General features: G+C 46.2%; 1 protein-coding gene across 1 annotated transcript in view; it reads right to left on the bottom strand.

The window, feature by feature from the left end:
• Positions 1-7,162: 7,162 nt before the first annotated feature.
• NGF (nerve growth factor) overlaps positions 7,163-24,945 on the bottom strand; it is a 51,650-nt gene continuing 33,867 nt past the window's right edge. The window contains exons 2-3 of the mRNA XM_003933507.3: positions 14,141-14,264; positions 7,163-8,054 (exon numbers count right to left, since the gene is read on the bottom strand). Of these exons, the coding sequence (XP_003933556.1) occupies positions 7,317-8,042 (726 nt within the window). The 5' untranslated portion in view covers positions 8,043-8,054; positions 14,141-14,264 and the 3' untranslated portion in view covers positions 7,163-7,316. The remainder of the gene's footprint in view (positions 8,055-14,140; positions 14,265-24,945) is intronic.

Below are 24,945 nucleotides of genomic sequence, written 5' to 3'. Positions count from 1 at the left end.
CCAGTCTGAAAGCTGAAAGTAACACCCAATTCTCTCTTCAGTCTCCAGCTGGGATGTAAGGGCTTGGAGGACAGGGGCCCCATCTTACTCCTCTGTCTACTCTGGGCCTAGCGTGGCACCTTGCACATCACAGATGTGCAGTCAGTGTCTGCGAACTGAATAAGGTGCCCTGTCAATCACACAGCTTGAGGTGATCACAGTGAAGTCGCCGTTGATTCTGTACTTCCCTCAAGAGTGTCCTGGTGACATAATGACATTTTGATATTTTCTTCAGCAAAAAAGCACCTGCTGCATTAGAAAGAGTCCGGTATCAGAACCTGCGGGAGTCCAGGCAACGCCCCCAGAGACCCAGGCCTCTGCATGGGTGTCAATTCGTCAATGTGCCATTTCTGCAAAAAGGAAAATGGACCTGCCGCTTCTTGCTGTTATTGTCCGAAAAGTCAGTGCCCAGATGCCAAGCCCAGAGCCTTGCTGCGCGCTTGGGAAACCGTTACTGCCAGCCTCTGCAGATCCTCAGGAATGAGCTCTGCTTGCAGCAGCCTTCTCCTGGCAAGAGTTAATAGTAAGGTGCAGCTGAAGGAATGTGAAGGCTGGAGAGCCAGCTTGGAGGATTGCTATTGCAATCAGAAGACGGCCCAAGTCAGAGTTCCAAAGCCCTTTGAAGGGATGCCAGCTCAGACACATGTTTCCAATTATCATATGCAATCTCGAGACAGTGTGCAAGTCGCACTTTCATTATGTCAAAGTGAAAGGAATGGTGGGGGCGAGATAAAGGGGGAGAGGCCGCTAAGCTGGAGACTGCACTTAGCCGTGGCACCAAATGTTAGCCAAGGCGCCGGGCTGGCCTCTCCAACCCAAGTCTCCCTCTGGAGCCAGGGGCGCGTGGTACCTACTCTGAGAGCCTTTTTTTCTTCTTGTTTTGGGGATCGAGGAAACGCAGCTGATATGGCTGGAGGAGGCCCCATCTTCAGGAAGATAGTTGACCAGCTCTTCGATGTTTGGTCTCAACAGAGACAAGATTTTGTGAAAACCATGTGGGGACTTTAAGTGTGTCTTCCTACAGGATTTCACAGGGTTATTCTCTGAATTTTTCTGAGGTTTGTAATCACAGGAGAAGCTAACTCCTTTGCCAGTTGTAGCTCAGATGAGGTGAGATAATAGAGAGACTCTCACCGCTATTAGCTATCTCTCTCCCATCAGGGCTGGGCAGGCTCTTGGTTGGATTTCACCTTGTTCATAATTCTGGAGTAAGTCCCAGCACGGGATGATAATTTTACTCGGCTTCCTTTTCCACATGCAGTTCTAAGTAATTTTCTTCAGGAAGTATTTCCTGGCTTACTCTTTCCATTATATTACTTCTTATTACTGTAGTCATCATTTAGAATGTTTATTGAATGGATTTGTATGTTGCACTGTGTTTTTAAGTCAGTGTGTTGGTGCATGTGAGTGAGGAATGTACACTTCCTGGCTGCTTCTTAGCTTCCAGGGGTTATTCACACATACACACACATGCACACACACTATCCTTGTGTGCATATTTGTATATTTTGTCTATATCTGTGTATATATATAACTGTATATACTGTATATTTACATATGTTTCATAGACAATGATTTATTATGTACCGAACGTTGAACCAAATGCCTTACAATACAATGAAGTAGGTTCTCTTATTATCACCTACATTTTACATATAAGAAAACCGCAGTGCAGAGAGAGAAGTAATTTGTCCAGTGTTACTCAGCCAAGCTATGAGTGAGGCCAGGCCCTACCCCTAATAGTCTGATCTTGCTCCTGACACCAGCCTCTGAAAACTACCCAGACGCCTCAGGGAGGACCCTGTTTTCAATTGAGACCATTAACACATTTATGGCTAACACAAGGTAGGTGCAGGGAATAGGAAGAGACAGGGTGGGGATAGTGGGGGTGGTGAAAAAGAGGGAAACTAAGTTCTGTCTTGCCTTCCCTAAGACACTAATTGCCTGCTACATGCAAGATTGGGTCCAGGTGCTGAAGGAATGCAGACGTGCTGCATCCCTGACTTTAAGGAGCAGCCCTGGGTTGGAGGAACTCTCTACAGGCTGCTGCGGTGGGGGAAAGATTTGCCCAACTTACTCTTGGCCCTGTGCCCCATGAACCATCTTCACACACCCAGGTGAACTTTGGGAAGGTCAGAGCTTTTCAGTGGCAGGCCCTAGTGAGTTAGAGCAAAACAGATCCCACGTGCTTGACACGTGTCAACTTTCAGAGCCAGTGGTTCATAAGCTTGCCAAGGGCTGGGGGAGTAAACACATCCCAGAGAACTGTGGAGTAGTTCTCTAGCATTGAGGCACATAAGCAGAAAGCACAGCCTTCCCGGCCGCTTGCCTTAAGATAGTCGTTAGTTTTAGAACACAGAGGCTTGCTCAGAGCTAATCCACGTAAAGTGCTTAGTGCGGTGCCTGGAATGCAGCAAGCTCCTATTAAGTACAAAAATCATTATTAGCATTGCTTGTCACAGAATAAACCTAGTATGCACCTACTAAACTGTCCATGAACTTCCTTGCCTTGCGGAAAGTTGTTCCACTCTATTCTAACATTCTTTTAGGGTTTCTCAGCTAATCTACTTTTCCAAAACAAAAATTTATGGCCAGGAGTGGTGGCTCACGCCTATAATCCCAGCACTTTGGGAGGCCAAGGTGGGTGGATCACCTGAGGTCAGGAGTTCAAGACCAGACTGGCCATCATGGTGAAACCCCATCTTTTTAAAAAATAAATAAATAAATAAATAAATAAATTATTATACACTTCTTAAGTGCTAGGTGATTTTGTATATTTACGTATATTGTCTCATTAAATGATCTCTCAGCCCTCTGAGTAAAGCACTATTGTCATCCCTATTTCACAGATGAAGAAACTGTCAGAATTTCCGTGTGTGAATTTCAGAGATGTCAAGCAACTTGCTTAAGGTCACACAGCCTTAGCAGAAGTACTAGTTTGACTCCAAAGCCCACCACTGTGCTGGAATCACTAGAATTCAGGTGGCCTACCTGAACTCGGATCCAGGCATCTGAAGCTGAATACCTGCGGTTCTAGCTTTTACTGTTTGGGTAAAAGCAGGCTATGCCTGATCTACCTACCTACCCACCTACCTATCTACCTATCTGTAATAGCCTGGCAATGCCACATCTATATTCCATGATGTCCACTGACCAGAGGGTTTGCCTTATCCAATGCATACACGTGCCAATAAACAAATATTGAGTGAGTACCAACATAGTTGCTTCTCTCCTATAATCAACACAGGAATTGTTACGTTTAGAATAAATTCCTTTGCCGAACACTCGCATAGGACTTCACTGTTTGCCTTCAAATGCTTGGTTTTGCTTCATGCTCACAACTCTGGGATATAGGAATGATTATTTTCATTTCACAGCTGCAAGAACCGAGCTCAAAGAAGAACTGTGGCTTGCCAAAGTTTCACAGATAGAAATGGGGGAGCTGGGGCCAGAACCCAGCTCTGCTGACACCAAGCCCAGAGTTCGTACCATGACACCAGGCTGCTTCCTCGGCTCCGGGCTTGGCTGCTCACCTCGATTCTGAGCACCCGTCGCCTCTCACTGTTTTGTACCGGCCTGTGCAAGAAAGACGCCCAGGCTCCTGGGTTCTCCCTCCATCGCCCACGCTTCCGCTCGGTTCCGCTTCTCCCGCCCAGCTGTCTCTCCTCCAAGGAGCAAAGACCCGGGTGCCCTTTTGTCCTCGACTGCAGCTCTGGGCGGATCCTCCCCCCATGATGTGGGTGATGCTAGGAGACCGTGGTAAGGCTTTTAGAACACTCCTGTTTCACAGAAATGAGAATAGCTGCTGGGTTGTTGCTGAAACTCCGTCCCCATGGTGGGCTTTCTATTAGCAGGGGAGGGGGTCAGGCGGGGGAGGCTGGTGCTCTGGTCGGGGCAGGGGGTTAGAGGGACAGACTGAGGGTAGCCCAGAGTCAGGCAGGCACCCCACTGTCTCCCAGGCCGGGGCCTGGGCCTTGCTGGTTTTCGTGGGCGTGGTGGAGGACGCCTTCCAGCGAAGGAAGCTGCTGGGGGGAGAAGGGTTTGCCCTCACCTTCTGGGCTCTTGGGGAACCCAGGCAGAAAAATCTCAGTGAAGTACAGGAAGAAAAAGTTTGCAAAATGTGCTGCTGCCGCTCCTCAGCAGAGTGCGGTGGGAGGCTTGGAGCTGTTTTCTGGAAGTGTTCAAGTGGCTGGGCCCTGCGACCCTGGTCAGCCTCTCCGGGGCAGCCTGGGTGGGTCTGCAAGCCAGAGCTCCCTCCAGCCCCGTGTGTGGGAACAGAGCCCAAGCTGCGGAAACCACGGGCGCGGGGTTGTTTTTGGACGTCTCCGATGCCGTTCAGCCAAACTGATATCCCTTATATTGTGTGAAAACATTGGCTCCCACGCTGGGGCTCCAGCGTTTCCGCCTAGTGAAGATTTTGCCTGGCGGTGGTGTTCCTGGGGTGAGGGGGCCTCCTCTCACCGGACGTGCACGAGAGCAGCCCACTTGGAAGTGAGGGCCTCAGCCTCCGTGCTCGCTCAGAGGCCTCGCCCTGGGCAGCCCAGGGGAGCCGAAGACATTTTTCAGATGTCCCGGTGTCTTGCAGTGTCGCGGGCAGCACTCCGGGACCCTCTTTGTTGGTGTAGCTGCTCACAAGCCAGCCTTCCTGACCGGGAGCTTCCTGAAGGCCTCCCTCTCCATCCCAGACCCGAAGTTCAGCCCTAAGAGAAAGAAAGGCACCCCAGAAACTGTTTGTAGGGGCACCTAGGACGGCTGAGGCCACTGGCGATGGACCCCAGTAAAAAGCCACAGACACAGATGACTGGGAGGCCTTCCTCCCCGAGGCCTTAATCTCACCGAGAATCTCAGCACGGAATGTTCTAGCTGGTGTTTCTTGAACATAAATCTTTATTGCAATTGCAGTAGCTTTGACAGAAGAAACAGGGCACATTTCATCGTGCTTCTACTGTAAGCAAATGGCTCTCATGCCAAAGCTCCCTACGTTTCTAATGTGCCCTATTTGGATGGGGGTGGGGGTGGGGCAGGACAGCGAGAGTTACAGAGGGAATGAATAAGACCATTTGCTCTTTTCTCGGATGGACAATTTGGGCCTGTTCTCTTGAAAACCAGTGTAGGCATTTCATCCTCGGTGGGGGAGACAGGATGGATAGGAGGGGAAAATTTCTGTCTCAATGTAAGTGCTCTGTCTGGGGGAAAATTGTGGCTTCAGGGAAAATACAAAATGCAAGTTGCAGGGGAAGGGGGTCCTGTGAGGCTGGGTGGAGCCCTGCTCCAGGCTGAATTCTGGAGTCCCTCTGTCACCTACACTCCTGTCTAAGACGCTCTGGATGGGGTCAGTGTTGATGAGCACATTCAAAAAGCCCTATAAGAACCACCTGGGATGCTCACTTTCCTGGAGGCTGGAGAGTGCTGGTAAAGATGAGAGGTCACACCTTCCTCCTCCTCTTGCTCTGTCCTCCCCCTCGTCTTCCCGACACCCCCCCGCCCCCCGGCCTTGTCTTTGTCTTCCTTGTTTCATTTCCCCTGTTGGGGAGAAGCAGAAAGCCATTGATCCCCGCCGCCCACCTGTCTGCCACATCTCCCGGTTTATTTAGTTCTCACTCCGTTTAGCCATTCTGCCCACCCTCTTCTCTGCAGCCCCTATTGCCTCAGTCACCTTTGGTCACTTAGGGAAATCATCCAATTAAGAATAAAAAAGTTTCGGCTGGGCGCCGTGGCTCATGCCTGTAATCCCACTTTGGGAGGCCAAGGCAGGTGGATCACCTGAGGTAGGGAGTTCAAGACCAGCCTGACCAATGTGGAGAAACTCTACCTATAAGAATACAAAATTAGAATGATGGTTTTGTATTCTTATAGGTAGTGTTTCTCCACATTGAAACCATCATTCTCAGCAAACTGACACAAGAGCAGAAAATCAAACACCGCATATTCTCACTCATAGGCGGGTGTTGAACAACGAGAACACATGGACACAGGGAGGGGAGCACTACACACTGGGGTCCGTTGGGGGGAAATGGGGGAGGGACGGGGGGGGGTGGGGAGGTGGGAAGAGATAGCATGGGGAGAAATGACAGATACAGGTGAGGGGACGGAAGGCAGCAAACCACACTGCCATGTGTGTACCTATGCAACAATCTTCCATGTTCTTCACATGTACCCCAAAACCTAAAATGCAATAAAAAAAAAAAGAAAGAAAATATGGACACACAAAAAAAAGAATACAAAATTAGCTCGGCATGGTGGCACATGACTGTAGTCCCAGCTACTCAGAAGGCTGAGGCAGGAGAATCGCTTGAACCCGGGAGGCGGAGGTTGCAGTGAGCTGAGATCATACCATTGCACTCCAGCCTGGGTGACAAGAGCGAAACTTCATCTTAAAAAAAAAAAGAAAAAAGAAAAAGTTTCAGAAGTTCTTTCATGTTTCTGGCTTCCCTGGCTGTGGGCCGATGCTGGGGCCCTTGGAAGTTGCTACTGTGGCTGTTAGTGGATTGCAGGAGTGTCAGAGGCACTAATGTTTTCTTGGGGTAATGAAGCCTTTCTGCAGGAGGCTGCTGAGGGATAAACCAAGGAGTGGCCATGAGTACTAAGGCCAGCTGAACATGAAAACAGATCTACTTTGACAGGACTCGTGAGACTACTGTGTTACAACTTTTCCAGACAGCGCATCTCCCCCTACAAATGAGCAGCACACAGGTCTTTGGTGCAAGCCTCTTCCCGTCTATCAAGTCCCTGCAGGACTAAGCCTGGGCCTCTGAGGCCAGGGCAGCCCCATGCCCAGTGGTGATCTGCCTTCTGATGAAGCTCCACTAACTTCCCCAAGGGAGGAGACCAGGGCCCATGCTTCCAGGCCATGGGCAGGTAATCCAAGGATTAGGTAGCTTTAGCTCTGGAATGTAGGACAAAGTTGCAATCCAGCAGGCTTCCTTTGCTAATCATGCCTGGCCTAGGCTAGTATTTGAAACCAGTTAGCCTTTCCTGAGGTTGCAGCTCTGACTAGGGGTGGGGTGAGGGTTACAGGTGCACCTTAGAGGGAGCCAGGGCTTCTTCGGACAATTCCCCCTGCATCTTCCTGAGACTTGCAGATGATTTTGCTGAGAAAAATTACCAGTGTCAGTACACGGGATGCTTCCAAAAATTTAATAAATAATGATTCTTTAAAACTGTATAAACTATAAATTACCATGCAGTCCTTATAATTTAAAATAATTTACAGGTTGAGGTAGGGAGGGGCCCAGGAGAGTGTGGAGGGGGTAGGGGGTAGGGGGCGTGTCGGCAGGTCAGGCTCTTCTCGAAGCCTTCCTGCTGAGCACACACACACAGGCTGTGTCGATCCGAATAAACCGCCAGGCAGCCTGCTTGCCATCCATAGTCAGCGCCTTGACGAAGGTGTGAGTCGTGGTACAATACGAGTTCCAATGCTTTGAGTCAATGCCCCGGCACCCGCTGTCAACGGGATTTGGGTCCCGGCACTTGGTCTCAAAAAAGTACTGTTTGAATACACTGTTGTTAATGTTCACCTCTCCCAACACCATCACCTCCTTGCCCTTGATGTCTGTGGCGGTGGTCTTATCCCCAACCCACACGCTGACGCTGTCACACACCGAGAACTCGCCCCTGTGGAAGATGGGGTGGGATGATGACCGCTTGCTCCTGTGAGTCCTGTTGACGGGGGCAGCACCAGCGACCTCGAAGTCCAGATCCTGAGTGTCTGCAGCTTCAGGCGGGGGCTGGGTGCTAAACAGCACGCGGGGTGAACGGAGTCGCCGCTTCTTAAACAGCTTGGGGTCCACAGTAATGTTGCGGGTCTGCCCTGCCACCCGTGCAGCTATCGGCCCTGCCGGGGCGCTGCGGGCTCTGCGGAGGGCCGTGTCAAGGGAATGCTGAAGTTTAGTCCAGTGGGCTTGGGGGATGGTGTGTCCTGCAGGGACATTGCTCTCTGAGTGTGGTTCCGCCTGTATGCCGATCAGAAAAGCTGTGATCAGAGTGTAGAACAACATGGACATTACGCTATGCACCTGGAATGAAAAAGAAATGAGGGTGACTTCATGGAGTACTAAATGCAGCCAGAAGGCAGTTTCTGGGTCCCTCAGAGTTGACCTCCTAAGGGAATCACGAAGAGGTTTCAACAGGTAGTCTATGGAGGAGAAGGCTCCAGAATTTATCATTCAAACAGGGGCACTTCTGAGCATGAAAGGGTGTGCTAACAATGGTTACGCCGGGACAGCAGGCGTAAGCCAGGGGCGACTCAGGCAGTGTGGATGTGTGGTCACCCCATCTGGGCTTCTCCAAGAAGTGACAGAGCCCCTGAAATTTTGCCCAGTAGTTTGGTATGAGCTTGGAAACATCACTCACAGAATCCTTTGAATTCTCTGACAGCTTAAGGCAGCTGAGGGAGGTGTTAAGTGTCCCCGTGTGTAGCAGGGAGGCTGGTGGGGAGAGTTTGACACCTTTTCCTGGCACTTGTGCCTTGAAGCGATGGTGGTGTCCTGCTCAACAGTTTTGAATCCCTTGGGAAGGCACTGGGAAGATCTGCTGGGGACATGTCTTGAGACCTCGGCACTGGGCATCCGCTTTCAGACAGTGCACTGGGTCAGCTCTAAGATCTGGTGACTTGGAGCCCTTGTTATGAATTCACAAAGCATCATGTGTGGCAAAAAACTTGTGGCTCTGGGACCATCTTGGTCCAGGCACCTCTTCAGACACCACCCAACATATGTAAGTGTGGTCCACATGATAATTCCTCTTTGTGTGATGTTTTTAATGTTTCTCAAATGTGTTCACTTCCATCTTCTCATGAGTATGAGTTTGGTTAGGATCTATCACATTTATTTCACATACAATGAAACTGATTCACAGAAAATGAACTAAACATTGAAGTCACAAATGAAAACTGAACCAGAATAGAATCCAAAGTTGACTCCTTACTAAGCCAGTCTGTCCTTCCATTATCCTTCCTTCTTTTTCCCCTCCCTTCCTCTTTCACTCTTAAACACGTCTTTTCTTTTTCTTATTTGTTCTTAGGTGACTATAGATCAAATGCTTATGTCCCCAAGAAGGTTCCATGCTGCACTACAGTTACCCCATAAATAATCCCCAGCACTGGGTCAAGTCATTGTGAAAGTAATTCTGCTCCTGGAGGGTTTTTCACTGGCTTCTGTGGACTCCTGGGCATACTTGTAGATGTGTAGCAAATGTTAGCTCCTCTGTAAAGCTTCCACAGATCTTGGTAGGGTTGTAAATATCACCTGTAAGAGTGTTCTACACATTTCCAATTCTGTCCTTTCTCTCATCTCTCCTTCCCACTCTCGTGGGCCATTCTGCTCCCTTTCCAGATCCCACCTACTCCTCAAAGACTTACCTCAGATCACTTCAATCAAAAATGATCTCTTGCCATTCTGAACTTCACTACAGCATAACCGTCTATGCAGATGTGTGTGTGCAGATGTGTCTGTGTGTTCTCTCCTACTAAATCGGTGTAATGACAAGAACTCTGTATTGGGTCCGGGGGTTAGAAAACCTTGTTTGGATTCCTACTTAACTACCTGTTAGCAGAAGAAAACCCACTTCATTTCCCAGCACCTTAGCATTCTCATTGATAGGAAGTGGGCAAAAAGCACTATTTCCCAGAGTAGTTGTTAGGATGAAGTAGGTGCTCACAAAATTTGTGTAAATTATGAGTTATTTCTGTCTCCTGTAGCCCAGGACTTGGTCTTTTGTACTTTCTACTGCTGGTTTTACCTCTCTCAGACTTCCTTCAAAGCCATTTTTATTGCTTCACCCTGACTGTGAGGTGCTCGAGGGTGGAGCTGTGTCTCATCCCCCTGCGTATCTGGGCACTTCATCCCTTGTCTTCCACGGCAGTTTGTGCATAACCCTATCACCTCTCCTAGGGCTGAGGATAATCACTGATTTGTCTGTCTCCCTGAGAGTGCTTTGCAAGCTGACAATTTGCATTTCAGTATTTCCAGGGCATTTGCCGTGTCTGGCGTGTAGTAGGTACTCAAAAAATGTAAGGAGAATGAATGAAAGAATGAATGGGAGTGGCAAGAGAAGCTCACCATCTGACTTTCCACCACAGTACATGGTTTCTTTTGGCCTTTGTGTATATAGCTACACGCTGCTTTTCTAATCTGTGTTAAAGAAACACATTCTTCTCTTCCATACTGTGCTTTTATTCTATTTCCAGCTGAAATTCTTTTCTCTTTGGTTTCTTTGAAGAATGTTTCTGTTTGCTCCAGTTCTCCAGCTGACCAGGCAAAGGAGGCAATGGCATATCTGGGGTTTTGACCATTACCAGATCTGTTGGCTAATGGTCTTGCAGATAAATGTCCGGTCAACTCTTAGAGAACTGAATATTCAGTTGGCAGCAAATCTAAGCCCTTTACTTTTGCTCCTTTTCATGTTTCATTTCTTTCTTCTTCTCAGCACATGCTATCTCTTATCAGGTAGATTAAAGGAGAAGAAAGAAAACTGAAATTCATCCCTTTATATCCAAGTTAGTAACCTTGTTGGAATTTGGATACGAAAATGAAAATAATGGAGTAAAAGGGTTTTGATGGACATAAGGGACATACCTCTCCCTATTTCCCATTACCAGAGGTTCCCACTTCATTCATGGTCTCTCCTTTGGTGGGCTCTTCTTCTTCTAAGGAGCTCATTGAAATTTCTGTGCAATTGACTCCCATGGATCTCTAGTCAACTGTAGTTTGAAGCTACTTCTGCCCTCCAGCTTCCTAAGGGCAATTCTCCATAGATATTGGCATTTTAAATGAAGACATCCAGGACAAAAAATCTTCATATTCATAATCCTCATTGGGATCATCTTCTATCCATCTTCCTTCTCTGCATACAACAGTAGCAGCCCCATTTTGGACCATATGACAATTAGTTTCATAGCTACCATCTCTTTTGATCCTCTCTCCTCATCTTTCTAAACACAATTCCTCACAGTTTCCTTTTCCTGTTACTGGAACCATCATTCATTCATCCACTAGCTCCATTCCTCTGCTTATCGCTCTGCTTTTTCCTCCCTGTCCTCCACCCAGCCCTTTCAGTTCTGTTTTGGTAGCATTCTCTTGAAACTGTATTTTCCCTTCCATTCTCATCTTTGGGCCCCTAGTTCAGGTAATGGGAACAGTCTCCCACCTGATGTCCTGGACCCCCATCTCTCCTCTTCCAACCAATGCCTCTTATCCCTGGCCACCCCATTTAACTTCCTAAAGTCTGCTCTGATCATATCACCCTGCTCAGAGGAGCTGGTGCCAAGCCCCTTGTCTATAAGCCAGTAGGGACTGCAATGGGATCCTGCCTCCTTCTACTCCCCTCACATAGTTTGCATTCCGGGCATACAACTCCTGGGGGCAGTCCATTGCTTGGGCTTCCCCACCGCTGCCCTGTTTCAGACTCTTCCCCTCCAGGTACGGTCCCCTGCTCTCCCAGGGCCTTCTCGGCTCTCCACCTCTGCTGGTGGAATCCTTCCTGTTGTCCTTCAACAACTTCAATGCCGCCTCCACTGGGGAGCTTTTTCTTATTCTGAGACAAACTCCCTTCCCTATGTCTTAAAGCCTTCCCTTTATGTTCTCTTAGGGCAGTTGCACTCTCTTATCCTCCCTTCTAGAAAACAAACACCCTGTAGGCAGCAAAGTTTCCTACTCATCTTTGTTGTCTCCAGGTGACCTAGAACTCCCAGGTAAGTCCCCCCTAAGAACCTGTGAACATATAAAGTCTCCTGCCCCCAGTGTTTCCTAGTTGTCCATCTAAGTGATAACGTTTAAGGTATCTTCCCACTATGATATTCTTTGATTTTAAGCAATTGCGAAGTTTTCTACTCTGCCTTGCATCTACTGGTTTGACTGAGCTGACTTCACAAAGTTCTTAAACTCTAACACTGCTTCTCAACTCACAGTGAAGATACCGAATGGTGCCCGGTCACATTTAATCACAATGGAGATTTGTATCACAGGCAGATTGTTTCATTAAGACTTGAAAATGTCTCAAGTATATCCCTCATTTGGATTTTAGGTTTAAATTTAAAAAAAAAAAATAATTTACTCATGAGAGTGTGTCCCTGCAAACTTTTAAGTTAAAAAAAAAAACTCTCAAAAATTATCAGTAGATAAAAGAAAAATCGAGTGCATCTTCTATTCTAGTGATATAATGCACAGTTTAGAAAAGAACATTCTCTTTTTTTTCGGTTGATGTGAACCAGGGGAAAAGTTTTATTTATTTATTTTTTAAAAACACCCTTTGAAACCTTTCTCCTGAACAGATGACAGCCTTCTGTGTGGCTTCATAAAGCAGAGCTCTGCAAGCTGAATGATCTGCGGGGAGGGTGCAGTTAGGGGCTCACGTGAACGAGCATGTTCTATTTAATGTGGGAATGCTCTCTAATTGTGCTATTCCTACCCAGAACGGAAGACCCATGACTAAGAGAGGGTGGCCCACTGGGATGCCTTTATAACCAGCCACTGATGGGCTGCCCAGCCCTCTTGCCCTGTCCTGAACCAGCCGTACATTCTGTGGATTTCTAACAGTTCACATACTCCAACAATAGAAGAAATTTATTGCACTAGGTGAATGATCTTCAAAGATTCTGCCTCACCTGAATAGGTGATGAAGCAGCTGGACAGAACCAAGCAACTGACCCAAATATCTGTGGCTAGGAGGCCTGATGGCACTCGGAGGCTTGGCACCCATACCTGGGGAGGTGTGTTGTAGAAGGGAGTGAGAGAATTCCTGCCTTAGAGAGAGCCATGCGAAGAGCTGCGAGTGATTCTCGAGCTAGAGGCTGGATACGTGAATCCTGGTCACTAACTTGGCAAGAGAGAAAATTCTTGTGGCCAAGGAAATCCAGCCTCGTCCTCCTCCATCTCATTCGCCACATTCTGAGAGTGGGTCAAGGGTCATCTCGTGTTGTACACTTGGCCTTCACTCTAAATGTTAACTGGCTGCTGCTGTCTTCAGTTTAAAAGGCTCGAATGCTCTTGGGGTTGGAGCTGGTGTGGAGTGTGAGAGGAATTCTCTGGCTCCTCATTTCCCCAGCAAGGTACCCCAGAGGTGCCCTGGGCTGGGCTGAACAGAGTGAGACATTGACAGAATAAAATCCAGCGCCCCTGTTAGTATCTCCCAGACAGGATTTATTGGGAGGAGGCACGGCCTGGAAGGTACATCAGAGATTCAAGTCCAGAGGCTCTCAAACTTCAGGGCATCAGAATCATCTGGAGAGTTTGTTACACTATAGACTGCTGGGCTCCATCCCCAGAATGTCTGATTCTTTAGGTCTGGTAGGAGGACATTAAGAATCTACATTTTTACTAAGTTTCTAGGTGATGCTAATGCTGTTGTTCTGGGGACCACATTTTAAGAGCCATGAGTCTAGCCTAATTCTTCAACTTTGTAGAAGACAAAAATGAACCTTGGGGGGCCATTGGGCTCTTGCAGGGCACGTGTGCTGGCTGCATGAATGGGAATCAAATCTACGGATCTCAATTCTTAGAGAATACCTTAACATGAATAAGCTGAGATTGTAATGATTATTATTTACTGGGCATAATTTTCTATTTAACCATTATGCAAGCCTGGGAGGCTGGCCATATTATTCCTGTTTTACCAGTGAGAAACCAGAGTTGCAGTAAGATTAAGTAATTGCATTACAGGTACACACCAAGCAGAAGTAGAACTCAGAGTCAGACCTCCCGTGTGCAGATCTGAATGCTCCACTCCACCGGCCCAGGGCAAAAAGAACAGCTGCGAACCTTCCATTTCACAAGTTCCCTGCTCAGTCGAACTAGAGAGTTGTGTGGAGGGTCTGACTGATGCTGTCTGTTCAAGGCCTTGTGTTCTGTGACTTTAGACCTTTGATGTAGCTCAGACTCCTGATATGTCCCTGGAGGCTGTGGGGCCATACTGAGGGTAAAGAAGATTTCCTCTCCTGCGTGGGCTAGGCGGGCTGTATTTGCTGTGTCACTGAGAGCATCTCTAGGCCCCTACTGCTCAGCAGTTGTGTATGACTCACCCTCTCAGGTTCTGTCACTTGGGACCCCTGCTTCTGGCAGCTGCAGAGGCAGGACCTTGGCTAGGCCGAGGCACCTTAGGCACTTACCTCAGTGTGACCAGGATAGAAAGCTGCTCCCTTGGTAAAACTGTTATTGGGTCCGGACCCTGAGCTGAGCTTGGGTCCAGCATGCCATCTAGCCCCTTGGACTGCACGACCACGGGCCAAAACTCTGTGGAAGGAGAGAGCCGACATTAAACTGGGACCTCACCACCTTCCCTGTGCCCTACACAGTGGGGAGGGATGTGCCAACAGGACAAATTCCATTTCCCTGATTTCTGGGATTTTACCAGCATCAGGGCCCAGGAAGGAGCTAGAGTTTGGCCACCAAAATTTACCCGGTCCTGGCCTCTCATGGTCCTGTGGTGGCACATGCCTCTCACTCTTGCACCATACCTTTTGGTTTCAGCCTGGACGCAGTCCATGGCTGATCCTGCACCTAGTGCAGGTGTTTCCAGACCCACGCCAAAGTCCTGCCCAGCAGATCCCTAATCTAGCATCCAAGTGGAAATTGTTCAGTATGTTGCAAATGCAGATGTAGTAGATCCAACGCTGAACCAGCCGAGGATGCATTATTCAGAAGCAAAGGCCCTGACAGTTCAGAGCAAGTTGGTGCTTTGATAAAAATGTAGATGAGTAATGGTGACAAATAAGGCAGCCTGACCACTTGAGAGAGAACATGGAGCTGTCACAGAATCAGATAGGAATCTCAGAGTACCGTGTTGAAAGTCAGATTTTAGGACTGGAAGCTATGGAGATGATACAGTTTTAAAAAATCAATTTTAGGCTGTAGTTTCTAGCAACAATGGAAGGTTTTTATTCTCCTCTCACTTCTATAACCTAATCTATGTAGGCACTTCATTCATTCACAATATTTTCTAGGTACCTACTATATGCCAAGCACTGTTTTTCATGCTGAGGACACAGCAGTAAATAAGACAAAGAAGACCTCTACTCTCATGGAGCTTACAGTCATGTGTAAATAAGCAAGCTATCTCCAGACTTTTTATATGCCATGAAAGCTATCACAGGGCCTGATGATCAAAGGCAACTGCAGGATGTATCAAGGGGCCACTATAGACAGGACGCTCAGTGAGGAGTTCTCCGAGGGGATGGCCTTCAAGTTGGGATCTGCAGGATGAGAAGGAATGAGGGAGAGAACATTCCAGGCAGAAGGAACATGTGCAAAGGCCCCGAACAAGTCAAAGGTTATGAACATGAAGGAATGAGACCTAGAAAATGAGCTGGAGATCCAGAAAGAGCCAGGTCTACAGAGACACAGCAAGGAACTATGGTGTTATCCTCAAGATATTAGGAAGGGAGGGAGGGCTTAGGAAGGGAGGGAGGGCTTTGAGTAGGAGGGTGATATTTATGAACAAATGAATGAATGATTGTCTCTGTCACAGAATTTGTTGTAGGGTGAGGATGCCCTCCCAATAAAGTTCTAGAGTAACATCTTAGCCTTCCTTTCCACATTCTCTTTTCAACTCCAAAAGGTCCTCTCCCCGTGATGCCTTTTTCCAGTGTGGATCCCTGCCACTTATCTTCCTCCAACCTTCTCCCATCTTGTGCAATGAAAACAAATGTCAGAAGCCACCACAGCTCCCCAGACGCCAACCACGAAGAGGAGTTGGAAAACAGGAGAGGTAGCAAGGACCTCTGAAGTGGTCTTCAAGCCACTAGAAATCATGAAATTAAGCCCTGGGATGTCTCTATTCTTCTTCCTTTCCCATCCTGCTCAAAATAGTCTTCTTGCCCCAGAAAGTACAAGAAAAACCTTTCAATACTCAATTGGGGTTGAAGGCTAGAGATAAAAACTCATACTCAAACACTCTTTTAAAGGGTTACATTCTGTGACAAAGAACGTTTTCATGCTTTCCCAGATTGGACTTAGCATGGGAGAGGAGAATGGCGTGTCCCCAGGGTAAGAGGTGGGCATGATCTGGTCCCATTACTCAAGGGAAAGATGGTCTCATCTAGTCTATAATTCCCTCATTTGGGTGTTTGGCTAAACCTGAAAGGTTGCAGGCTGGAACCCACACACCTACATCCTGATTCAGTTCACTCTGATCCTTTTGTGAGTTGCTTGGCATCTTTAAGCATCTCTGAGTTTTCTTCTCTGTAGGATGAGAAGCTGGCACAGGTGACAACTAAGGTACCCTTTGGTTCTGATCATCTGAGAGTCTATGATATTAAATGTTTTCCAGGCTGCATTGCTACTAGATGAATAAGTAGTGCTTTCCCTCACTCCCAAATCGGGATTCATTTATTTTATTAATTAAACACTTAAACTTGCAGGTCCTGTGCTGGTCACTGCATTAGGTGGTAGGTGGGAGGGACAGGAAGAAGAATAAGACATAATACTAAACTTCCTGAAGCAAGTAACCTAGAGATAGGAAAAGGCACACATATAAACAAATATTTAAAATACAGTGTGATAAGTATGATATACATGTGACATGAGATGGAAACACAGTGGAAGGAGAAATTGGTTTTATCTGGCAAGACTAATCAGAAATGTGTTCATCGAAGAGGTAACATCTGAGCAGGGTTCTTAAGGATGAATAGGAGCTCATTAGGGAAGAAGGGAAGGGAAGATCCTAGAATTCAAGAACTGGGTAGAGGTCCACCATGGCATTGCAAGAGGAGTGGGGAAGGGGAGAGGAGCATGGAATTGGCCTTACACATCAGGAGGTGCTAATAGACTTGCAATGCCCACTGCTGTGGCCTGCCCACTGAAATTCTTCCTGCAGGACACAAAAAGTCTCTGCTTTTAATCAGCGAGGCAGCCAGAGAAGTAATAGTGACTTTCTCTGGAAATATTCTGGATGTTCCACTACAAGCTAGGATGGCCTAGGAAGATCTGCATTCTTAGGGTGTTTACTGTAAGCCAACCACAATAGATTCCCTGGCCCTGTATCTGCAATTTCTGGACCGAGTTACCTTGGTGCATGCCAGGGCCAGGGTCTCCTGCCAATCTACTTTGGATGCTTGATTGCTGTATTTGAAACCACGTGCAGCATCTCCTGTGCCTTTGGCGCTCTCTTATTCTGATGAGCAGTTTGCTACTGGAGAGAGAAATTCCCTGTCCACAATACTGAAACTCTAAATTATTCTTATAGATATTATTGTCATTTTTTTAGCCTCATGCTAATGAAGGTTGGGGCTCTAAAATTAAATCCCATTTAAATATTACAGATTTCTAATGCAAAGGCATTGGGACAAACAACCCAAATGCGGATCTATTTTTAAAACCCTGTCTGTTTCCAGAGGGTAATCACTTAAACAGAAATCAGCTCTCACACTTTTGATGAATGCATGAAAATAAATACCAGCTCATTTTAGGATCACGTTCTATTCCTTCTTAGAGGGCACAAAGGAATCCTAATAAAGTCTTGTGTGCCTCTTCTAGAGCTTGTCCTGTCCTGGGTTTCATGCTTTAAAGCAGTGATTCTCAAAGTGTGGTTCACAGTAGTATTGTAGTAATATCTTAGAACATGTTAGAAATGCAAATTCTTGGGTTTCACCACAAACCTACTGAATCAGAAACTCTGGGAATGAAACACAGCAATCTGTGATTTAACCAGCCCTGCAAGTGATTCTGATAGTCACATAAGTTTAAGAACCATTGCTTTAGGGCTTCCACCTTTGTTCGCCTCCAAATGCAACCTCCTCATGGGGTGAAGGATCCATCACCAAGACAAAGTTCCAACCCAGAGCCAGTCCACTGCTGTGGGCCACCTCCTTGACTGTAACTTCCATTACAACAGTCAAACGTATGTTGTGAGCTTCTTCCCTCTCTTAGACCATACTCCTAGGATTTATCATCTCAGAACCCATGTCCAACCAGCCCTGATCCTGCTAGAGCTAGAGGAGAGAGGGCTCTTCTTCAGAACCCTGAGGTTAATTAACAATATTTTGGTCAATTTCAGCCATAAAGAGTAGATTAATGGCAAATTGTTCAAAATCCAATTAATACATAGTTTAAGGCAGGCATCCCCAAACTACGGCCCACGGGCCACATGCAGCCCCCTGAGGCCATTTATCCGGCCCCCCGCCGCACTTCAGGAAGGGGCACCTCTTTCATTGGTGGTCAGTGAGAGGAGCACAGTATGTGGCGGCCCTCCAACAGTCTGAGGGACAGTGAACTGGCCCCCTGTGTAAAAAGTTTGGGGACGCCTGGTTTAAGGAAACTCTGTGCTTCTTCTGTTTGCTTGTAAGGGAGTAATGGGCCTTAGCTGCAGCTATTGAAACCTGATGACTGTCAATCACCAATCCCACTAATCCGTCTAATGCTCAGACTTTGTGGGGCATTCTGTCTACCTCCCTGGCTCCTCCTTTCTGCTGTCCCTGAATCCTCTATCCCTGAACCACAGTAGTGGTTCTCAACTTTGGCTCTAACTTGGAATCTCCTGGGCAGCTTGCCACACTCCTGCTGTCTGTGTCTCACCTTCAGAAATTCTGATTTCATTCACCTGGAGGGCTGCCTGGGCATCAGGAATTTGTAAGGCTCCCTAGGTGATCCCAATATAAAGCCAGGGCTGGGGACCCCTGCTGCACAGGATGAATGGGAAGTTTGGAATTGTCTTTGATGAGCTAGTAATTAAGACAGATTATCACGAAATAAATATATCTCAGAAAATATAAAGTGCAGATGTGGTCACATTATAAGCCACAAGAAAGTCTGAGAATATAGTTGGCAAACTCTCTCGGGAATGTTGTCCCCGTCTCTCTTGACTGCGCCATGCTCTAATGGTCTAGATATCATTGACATTTGTGAACTGGAGAGTTTTTGTTTGTTTTACTCCTTGCATGCCACTTAAAATGTTCTTTGGTATTACCTATTATTGACCATTATTAAGGCCATTACCAAGCACATCAAATCATCTCAAAATGGCCAAAGTTGATTTTCCCCCCAAAAGAGCTCCTAGTCAGGAAACTTCATGGTTATATTCCATACTAGAATAGATTTCGAATTCTTTTTCCCATTGTGGACAGACTTTGAGTAAGGACTAGCAGAGATGGGCGAGACTTGAGGGGAATTTTTACAGCCAGAAAGATCACAGCAATCGCACCAGCAATTATCCTTATACATTCAACAACACGTCCTTAATCCAAGACATTCCTACTGAGTTTTCCTACTCACAGAGCTCTCCTGGATAGAAACTAGGAGAAAGTGGGCTGCAGCTGCCCTGGCATCTTGGATGTAGTGCAAGCTGCTCTTGGGACTAGCCATTGCTTTGGAACATATGTGAGGAGTGGTCTTTTTGGTCAAGTATCCTCACATCTTGGGTATGCAAAATTTCAGCACGTGGTCCTTGGATTTAATAATAGACCAACCCACTATTTGGTAATAGCCAAATCGATCACTACACCAAAGATGCTGGGGCAGCTGCAACCCCTTTCTCCTAGTTTCCACCTAGGAGAGCTCTGTGTATAGGGAAACTCACTAGGAATGTCTTGGATGAAGGACATGTTGTTGAGGAAATAAGAATAATTGTTGGTGAGACTGCTGTGATCTTCCTGGCTGTAGCCATTCCCCTCAATTCGCCCTCTCTCTGTTAGCTCTTACTCTGAATCTGTCCACATGGGGAAAGAAATTTGAAATATTTTCTAATATGAAATACAACCATGAGGCTTGCTGACAAGGAGCTCTTTTTTGGAGGAAAACCACCTTTGGCCATTTCAAGATGATTTGATGTGTTTTAACTATCTAGTGGTTTGGGCACATCCAATAGGAAAATAATACATCTGGTACCAAGGACTTAGGAAGACATTAAGGTTCAGTGAAATTGCTATTCTTTTCGATGAAAAGTCTCAGTGCTCACAATTCTAAAGCACCCTGGCACATTTGCCTAAAAGAGAAATTGTCCTATGGCTCTCCAAAAAATTTGTGGGCAAATTACAAAACCCTTTCTAGCACTTCTCCGGAGAGTCAGACAGCTGTAGGAAGAAGCAGTTATGGTTGGCCGACCTTGAACTTCAGAATCAAAGGGCACTCGCTATGAATGAGAGTAGCCTTCTATTGTGTGTGGTGAAACACAATCCGTATGTTTACCTGACTGGAGGAATTCATGAGCTGTCTGATGGTCCACACCCCAGGGAGGTTTTCAAAGTGTGGGTAATTACAACAACATTAATGTGGTAGAAGATAACACATCTAAACACACAGCAGCCTTCTGTTACAGAGTTGAGGGCAGAATATTTTGCAAGAATGTAGGGCTAAATAATAGTCCTTGTAGTACAGCTCATCAGCTTAGTACTACTAGTCATATATTTACCATCTACATTTGAGTGCCAAAAACAATCTGATAATTTTTCAAACTTTTCTGAGACCCTAAGAAAACATCTCCTTGGTTCCAACTGGCTGATCCTTAAACCACACACACAAAAAGATCTATTTCAGTGATGCTTTTGGCCATTCCCTGGTCTGTCGTTCCCGTACTTGGGACTAATAGCAGATAGCAGTACTGGGAACAACAAAGACTCTCAGATTGGTAGGAGTCAAGGTTCGCACATAATCATAACAGCACTATGGAGGTCTCCAGGCTACTGCAGACCTTGAATGACCACCTAGGATTGAACACATGAAAGAAAACACAACGCTGCCAGTGAATGTTAACTCAGATCCAAGCCTTGTATTCGATTTGCTTTATACGATTAAATGTCCTCAGCTTTTCTTGAGCTAGCATTTTCCTCTCAGTGTGTGGTATGTTTTCTAAGCAATAGGTCAAGAAATGTTACAACACATAAGTCTATAATGTGATTCAGATGTAACTTCAGAAATTAAGACAAGGTAAAGATTCATAGCCCAGGAAATATACTGGCTCATCTGACACATGGGATTCTAGTGCTTTAAAAAAGTCAGGCAGTCCATCCTTCAACTAAGGAGGAATAAGGGATGAGTCATGGGACTTGAATGTAAGGATTCAAGTAAAATGCCACCCTTACTCATTAAAGTGTCCATTAGATGAAGCCATTTCTGTTTGAGCAGCTGGACTTCAGTTTCACTGCAAAAATGGCTGTACCTCAATCAACCTGCATCCAAGAAAACATGGATCACAAGCAGTCAGCACCAAACACATCCCAAAGGAAACTGAGTCTGAGGACACATCAGATACCATCTCACTTCGAACCACTCTGGAGTGACAGCTGCTGTTGCATCTTGAGCTCCCTTGCTCTTCGGCGCTGACATTTCCTGGCTTGTCTGCTGACTTCACACCCAGAAAATCTGACTCAAGGCATAAAAGAGATAACTCAGCCCAGCTTTGCCCGGGCATGCAGCACATGCAAATCCTAGGTATCCTGAGGCAAAGATAAGAGCTGGAAATGAAGAATTTACTTCCATGTGTGTGTTTGTCAGGCAGCTTTGTGCTGTTTTAGCTACTCCTGTGTGTGGCTTTAACTCTCTTAGTCCCATATGGACTCCTACTATGCAGTAACACATATGACTGATGGGGAATGCTAGAATGCCATCAGGGTGGCTAACTGTAATGCAGGGCTATTTGACAGGCATTTCTGAGCTTATGTTAAGGAGTTTCATCTAGCTCTTTCATTATCTCAGGAGGAAAGGTCAGGAGAGATGAAAACCTACTGTCCTTTCTAAAGTCACTTGATTCTCGTATGATTATATTTCAGAATATTCTCAATCTTCTAGTGTTTCTTTTTTTAGGGTTTATTTGATCATGACAACATGAACAAAATAAAAACTCTGCATTGGGGAAATTTACTTCGGAGCTAAAGAGAGACCCACAGAGAGCATCTGTCTCTAGAGACTCAGAACATTCTGGGTAATTAGGAATTCCGGAGATGAGGACAGCCAGTTTTCCTTCTGAATCACCACACAATCACCACACTTCTCAGTCTTTAGCAAGAGACTTAGCCTCTCTGCCCTGCCACATCTTCTCTCTAACGTCAGACAATGAAACCCTCCATATTGGATTATTGAGAGGGTTACAATGAATAAGCAGTTAGCTCAGTGCCTGGCACCTAGTTGGTGCTACATAAACGTCAGCTATTCTTATTAATATCATTAAAGACATTTGGCCAGATCAGGCAGCTAGTTACTGGCAGATCTGGGTGCAGAAGAGCAAGTGATACCTCCTGTTCATCCCATGCCCCCATCTAGCCCTCTCTGGCAGGAAGAAATCGCCCCTTTGTGCCCCAGTCATGATTGGAATGGCTGGCCACGCGCATGCTCAGTGGAACCCAGCAATGGAACGCTTAGCCTGCAGCTGTGGGGCGATTATCTGCAATCATTTGCCAACAAAGATGCTGAGTAACAAACTGAAACATTTGTTTTTGAAACGATCCATTTTCTTCAGCCATGTCGCAGTCAGAGGGAGGAAACGTCTCCAGCTATGGTTGCATTCGTCGGGGTGCTGCGATCTGTAGCTATCGCGAAAACTTGCCAGGCACTGTAAAGTTAATAGCACCTTTGCTCAAGTAATTGCTGCCTTGCAGGAAAAGTGAATCAGAAGGAGAATACAACATGGAAGGTATCCTCGTGATCAAATTTATCCTTGGTTATCCAGGGATTTGGGACAAGTTTAGGCATCTGCTGGATTAACTTCTTGAGGTCTTAGGTGTATTTCTATCGATGGGGCTGTCCCAGTGTAGACAATGAATGTTTATTGAACAGCATTGGAAACTCTTCCCACAGCTGCGCCAGTTTATTCAACCCAAGTAAATCATTATTTCACGTCATACTGGGAAATAAAAAGTGGTCCCGATTCACCTTCTTGGATAACTTGGGCAAGCCTCTCTTTCACTTTGGCTATTTGGAGTTTTATTTAAGAAGGAGACTGCCACATTGGTGGGCTGACGGGTGTGCTGCAGAGAAACTAAGAATCGAAGACCCTAGTTCCACCTTCTTTCACTAGCAGTAAAAGTGTACACAGGTGATGTGCAAAACAAACACCCTCCTTGCTTTCAGCTTGCTTATTTTTCTTGTCCAGAATTTCCTTGGAGAAGGCTATGCTCCAACCCAGCCGCTGGTTATGTTGTGCAATCCACTGGGATGGTAATCACCTCATTGTTTAGTTACAACCCACGAAAAGATGAAAAAAAGAAAGAAAAAAAACACAGCACACATACAGAATGAGGGTGGAGACTGCATGATGATAATGAAAACCATTTGTTAGCATTTCACTTCTTTCTTTGTGAATCAGCCGAGTTTCTGGCACCAGGCCTCTATGAAGGAAGCTGCACCTCAAAGGTCCTCCAGGGACTATTTCTGCCTTGTCTGGTCTAGAGAGTGTCACTCTTTGTCCCCAGGACGGTGCACTTGACTGACTGCCCAGCTCCCTCTGCACCACAGCCACCAGGCCTGGCTCCAGCTCTCAACTTTTGTCCCAGGGCCACTTAACCTATCCTGTATGGTTACACATTGGCCTCAGTTACTGGTAAGCTCTGCCTAAACCACAGTTTGGTCTCAGGTGTGTGAGGATGGTTTCCCTTTGTCACCTCCCTGTACTGTGTCCCCTCATCTGTGTCCAGCACTTTCAGCCCTGGTTTCTTTTTAACTGTTTCAACTTTTTTTTCTTTCCACAGACTTGATTCTTGTATTTTCAAAATAAGGATTCAAACTTTGGGGGGATAAAAAGCAAAAATGAGTTTAAGAAATAAAACAAAAAAACTCAACAAACAAACACCAAAAATTTCACAACCAGTAGAACAGTGTGTGTTTGCCTGAGCATGTATGTTTTGCCTGCATTGTCCCAGAGGAATCACTTCAAAAGGCACATGTGATGGTTGTGGGCAGAGACCAGTACCAATGCTGTCTGTGCACCTGAATTAATCATTAAGTCCCAGGGCCTAAGTACTTCCCCTCTCTTCCCACTTCTGAAGTCTATCACAGTGTTTAGATAGGTCAAGTATAGAATTTGCATCTATAGAGCACCACCAGTACCATCACTGCCTCCACTTCCTTCATTACTATCATCACCACCATCTCCTTCACCATCGTCACGGTTACTTTCTCCATCACCATCACCATCACCACTACCACATCCTGCATCATCATCACCACCACCATTTTCCCCAACACTTCCTCACCACCACCATCCTATCACCAACACCAGCATAACCACTTCCATTTTACCATGATTACCACCCCCACTATTAACACTGCCATTACCATTACTGCAATCATCATAATCACCACCATCATCACCATCATCACCATCACCACTATCCTCACCACCTCCAAAGGGTTAAAGAACTCTGGAGTCATGGAAGTTTGACCAGTGTTCTCCAAGGCCTCCTCATAGGCCATCAGTAGAATCACCAGGGGCAGAAGGTAGCTGTGCCTTGAGATCATTTAGTCTCTTCCAGAGTAGTTAAATGAATTGTGTAGGTCCATATAACCTCCAACTGAGTGGCGAATAGAGTTGGGTCTAGAAATCAATATTCCTGATTCTCCATATATTTCATTATACTATTTTCCAGCACTCATTCTGGGGCTGTTTTTTCTCTTTCTTTATCCTGAGATTTTTCTTTTCTTTTGTTAGCTTTTTGGTTATAACATTTTTCAGTTTAGACCTTGACAAATCTTAGAATTATCTCAAAAGAGTAATACCTGTAATGGTCACAAGAACATTTATATATAGATACGTGCATGTACACATACAAGTATTTTTAAAAGCAGGTAAGGAATTATGTATCTTGGTCCTCCAAAATGAGGTAGGTTCTTTCATTTGCCTGATACAATCTATTAAATGTAGGTGGACAATTTTTTCAGACCATGTTGAGTTTTTCAGTTTCTGCACATCTGAAGACAAGTGGACTTTGTGCTTGGGCCTCTGAAAGAAGGGGACATAGTCCCTGACCTCTCCTCTCAGCCTCCAGAAGGA

The sequence above is a fragment of the Saimiri boliviensis genome, chromosome 11 (genome assembly GCF_048565385.1).
Source record: "Saimiri boliviensis isolate mSaiBol1 chromosome 11, mSaiBol1.pri, whole genome shotgun sequence".
In the NCBI taxonomy this organism is placed as follows: domain Eukaryota; kingdom Metazoa; phylum Chordata; class Mammalia; order Primates; family Cebidae; genus Saimiri; species Saimiri boliviensis.
Note: the sequence above shows the minus strand (reverse complement) of the source record. Positions and strands in the feature narration are given on the sequence as shown.